General features: G+C 53.3%; 1 protein-coding gene across 1 annotated transcript in view; it reads right to left on the reverse strand.

The window, feature by feature from the left end:
• The window catches only part of LOC111743458 (intersectin-1-like), a 20,856-nt gene extending 18,975 nt beyond the window's left edge, over window positions 1–1,881 (reverse strand). Inside the window, exons 1-2 of the mRNA XM_023533894.1 lie at window positions 1,848–1,881; window positions 1,617–1,738 (exon numbers count right to left, since the gene is read on the reverse strand). Coding sequence (XP_023389662.1) covers window positions 1,617–1,738; window positions 1,848–1,881 — 156 coding nt within the window. The remainder of the gene's footprint in view (window positions 1–1,616; window positions 1,739–1,847) is intronic.
• Between the last annotated feature and the right edge of the window lie 1,767 nt (window positions 1,882–3,648).

Genomic DNA, 3,648 nt, shown 5'->3' on the forward strand with positions numbered 1-3,648 from the left:
CCTCCTCTGCCTGGGGGGAAGAAGAGGGGGCCAGGGCAGGAGGGGGTCCCCATGAGGTCTGCACTGTTTTGCAAGGAAGGCCACAGAGGTCGGGAAGACAGGCCTTTACCCCACCAGGACAAAGCTGGGAGGCCTGGACAATGCCTCACAGCGTCTTACCTGTCCATGGTGAGGTCTCGGGCACAGTGGGAAATGGGGGGCAGGGGGAGCCTAAAAATGCACGTAGGTGTGGGCGACTCTTTCATCCTCGCCTGCAGTGTTGCTGCAATCAAGCCTTGGGAATTCTGAGGGGAGCAGCTCCCGGCAGCCAGGCCCCCCAAAGCCCCGGTAACAGACTCCATTGCTCTGCCCTCGGCCCGGGCTGGGCCGGGGACAGAGCCAGCACCTGCTGGCCTGGCACAGGGTGGGCGCGGCTCCTCTCCTGGGCTCTGGGAAAGAAATGGGCTCGCCCAAGCTGCAGGCGTGTGCCTCTCCTGGAGATTCTGTACGGATAGGACGGTCTATCTTTCAATAAACTTAGCTGCACGGGGCGGGGGTTGGGGGGTGGAGGGGGTAGGCTGTCCCCCAGAAACCCTGTTCTTCATGAATCCTTAACCGATGTTGAACCTGGCACATACCAGGTTCATATACTGCACAAAGGTTCCATATCTAATGGGGTGAAGTGCACATCCTAGACATCCTAGACTGCATGACGGTCAAGTGTCTTGAGAAAGGGGCATCTTTTTTGAATTTACACCAGAGCTTTCTGTGCATTAATGGTGGCCTCGTGGGCCAACACCCATCCTGCACCCTGTACTGCTTCAACACTGGGTGGCCGAGTCACATCTTTCCTGGTCATTAAGACTCAGAGGAGATGGTTTCGCAACTCGTAGGTGGTGAGGGGGCTGGCGTGTGGGGATGGGAGTCTCTAAACTACTACGGTACTTTTCAGATTGCAGAGTAACCCTGACAGCCAGCTCTGCAAACACCTGCTTCCTGATACAGCCACTTCCCAGATATATGGACAAAAGGCTTCTTGAAAAGCAGGGGCTCCCAACTCTGCATCTCCCCATCCTTCTGGACAGGGCCCTTCAACAACTCCTCAGGAGGAGACACAAAATGAGACATCCTCTGAGACAAGAGGGGACCTGGGAGGAAACGTCTTCATTCTCAGCAACAGATTTCTCTCAGGATCAATACGTAGCACTAGGAATGACTCAAGACATCAGCCAGATGGCTGCCATTTTCAGATGCCAACCCTGAAGGCCAGGGGAAGACGTGACTTGCTCTGTGTATCAACCAGTTGGTGGCTGAGCTGCAACTTTGCGGACAGCCTAGACTCCCAAGTCACAGTCCATGTGTCCCCACCCATGCAACTCCTCACTCATGTCCCTTGGCATAAGTGATCTCTGCCCCTCTGAGCTTAGGACTCAGAGTTGGACGAGGAGGAGAATTTAACCATCTTTTCTTGGGTAAGAATCTCCTACGTGGTTTACCATCCGGGTGCTCCCCACACATCTGAAAGGTTCTCAGGCTCAGAATCAGGGCACAGTGCTCCTCGGCAGAGGCCCCCCCCTTCTCTCCTCATCCTCTCCCAGCGCCCCCCGCCACCCCCGGGCACCCGCAGCTGCTGTTACCTCTGTGACCAGCTGCAGGTCATTCACATAGTTCTCTTCTGTGACAATGAGTTCGTGGATGTATCCTTGTCGCTTTCGTTCAGTCGGGGTCAACATATCCAAGAGATGTAAGTCTGAACACCCTGGAAAACACAACCATTAGGACAATTAGTCAAAGTCTGGGGGAATCCATGCAGCTTCACAGTGAAGGTTCCCCCAGGACCTCATGGCTGCTGGGCCCTGTGGTCTCACTCCAGTCTGGCAGTGTTGTTGTGGGTTGAGTCATGTCTCCCAAAAAGAGATATTCAAGTCCTAACCCCTGGCACCTGTGCATGGGACCTTACTTGGAAATAAGCTCTCTGCAGATATCACCAAATTAAGGTGACATCATACTCAATTAGAGTGGGCCCTAATCCAACTTGACTTGTGTCCTTATGAGAAGATGAGACAGAGACAGACCAAAAAAAAAAAAAAAAAAAACACCTTGTGAAGACAGAGGCAGACTCGAGCAAGATGCATCTACAAGCCCGGGAGGGCCCAGGTGGCCAGCAGCCATCAGAAGCTAAGAGAAAGGCCTGGGACAGATGCTTCCCTAAAGCCCTCAGGGGCACACGACCCTGCCAACACCTCAATTTTGTACCTCTCATCTCCAGGTCTGTGAGAAAATAAATTTTTGTTGTCTTAGGCCACCCAGCTTGTGGTCATTTGTTACAGCAGCTCTAGCACACTAATACACATGAATACTCCTCCTTGGTCAAACCACTGAGGTAACGTTAAGAGAGAAGGCTTTGTAACAATTGGCCAACATTTCATGAGGGCTCCCGCCATGCCAGGCACAGTACAAAAAGCTTCACGTTGACAGCTGTGTTGAATGCTCACATGGATACTACGAGCATCTCTGTTTTACAGGAGAGGAAGCGGAGGCTTAGGGAAGGTGACTCGCACCAGATCTCTCAGCTAGGTGGTGGTGAAAACCAAGAGTCGGACCCTGACACGCTGACTCCAGACACTGGGCTCGACCCTAGAGCACTGGTGCTGGGTCCAAGCGACAGGTGGGTAAAGGTCATCCCGAGGTTGGTTTTGGAGGACGTAGCGGCCACGCTGAGGCTCCCGATGGGCCCGGGGACCATCCAGTGCAGGATGAACTCTCCCAGAGCAGGCTGCAACCCCACACCTGAGCGGCCAGCCTGTAGGCAGAGGGGGAAGCCCCTCCAGCTGCAGACGGTCAGGCAGAAGACCACTGCCATGGCCAAAGCCAAAGGCGCTCCAGGGGACGGCTCTGTGACCTGAGTCGGAGTGAGCTGGCACTTCTGCTTGCTCAGCTGGTTATTTGGGGTTTTGCTCTTGGGTTATTGCTGGAGGCTGCCCTGTGACACAGGTACACTGGAATGCAGAGGGAGAGCTCAGTTTTGGGGACATCCCTCAGGCAGGCCTGGACCACCTCTTCCAGGCCAGTGGTCACCCCTTCCTTTTTATTGGGGATTCCTCATTTAATCGCAGAAATAGGATTCATAAAACAGCCTAGGAGGTGTGCTGTACGGTGAGGAGATGGGAACAGTCTCATTCACTTGTTTTTCTCATCCCTTCTCTACCCCACAAGGGGGCGCAATAGAGCACAGTGTGAAACCCCTCACTGGGACCAGGAGTTCTCAAAGTGTGTTTCCGGGACCAGCAGCATCAGCATCACTTCGGGGTGGGTTAGAAATGCAAATTATTAGGCCCCTGATGGATGGATGATCTGGGTTTGGGGCTTTGGAATCTGTGATTTAACAAGCTCTCCAAGCGATTATTTTAGGCACACTAAAGTTTGAGAAGCCTGCTCTGGACCATCAGAGGTTCTTCAGAGTTTCCATCTTACCCCAAAGGACTTATCTGGGCTCATGACTGACCTAGTCTATATGCTGGAAGCTTCTGCAAGTAGAAGGATCCCTTTGGGGCAAATGATGTCATAGACTTCTTGGCAAATGCTTCACTGAGCTAGAAATTAACTCTGAGCTGGGGCGCTTCCAGCCCTCCATTGTGTCCCCTCCCCTGGCCAAATGTCCTTTTTGGA

Source organism: Pteropus vampyrus, unplaced genomic scaffold (genome assembly GCF_000151845.1).
Source record: "Pteropus vampyrus isolate Shadow unplaced genomic scaffold, Pvam_2.0 Scaffold114, whole genome shotgun sequence".
Taxonomy (NCBI): domain Eukaryota; kingdom Metazoa; phylum Chordata; class Mammalia; order Chiroptera; family Pteropodidae; genus Pteropus; species Pteropus vampyrus.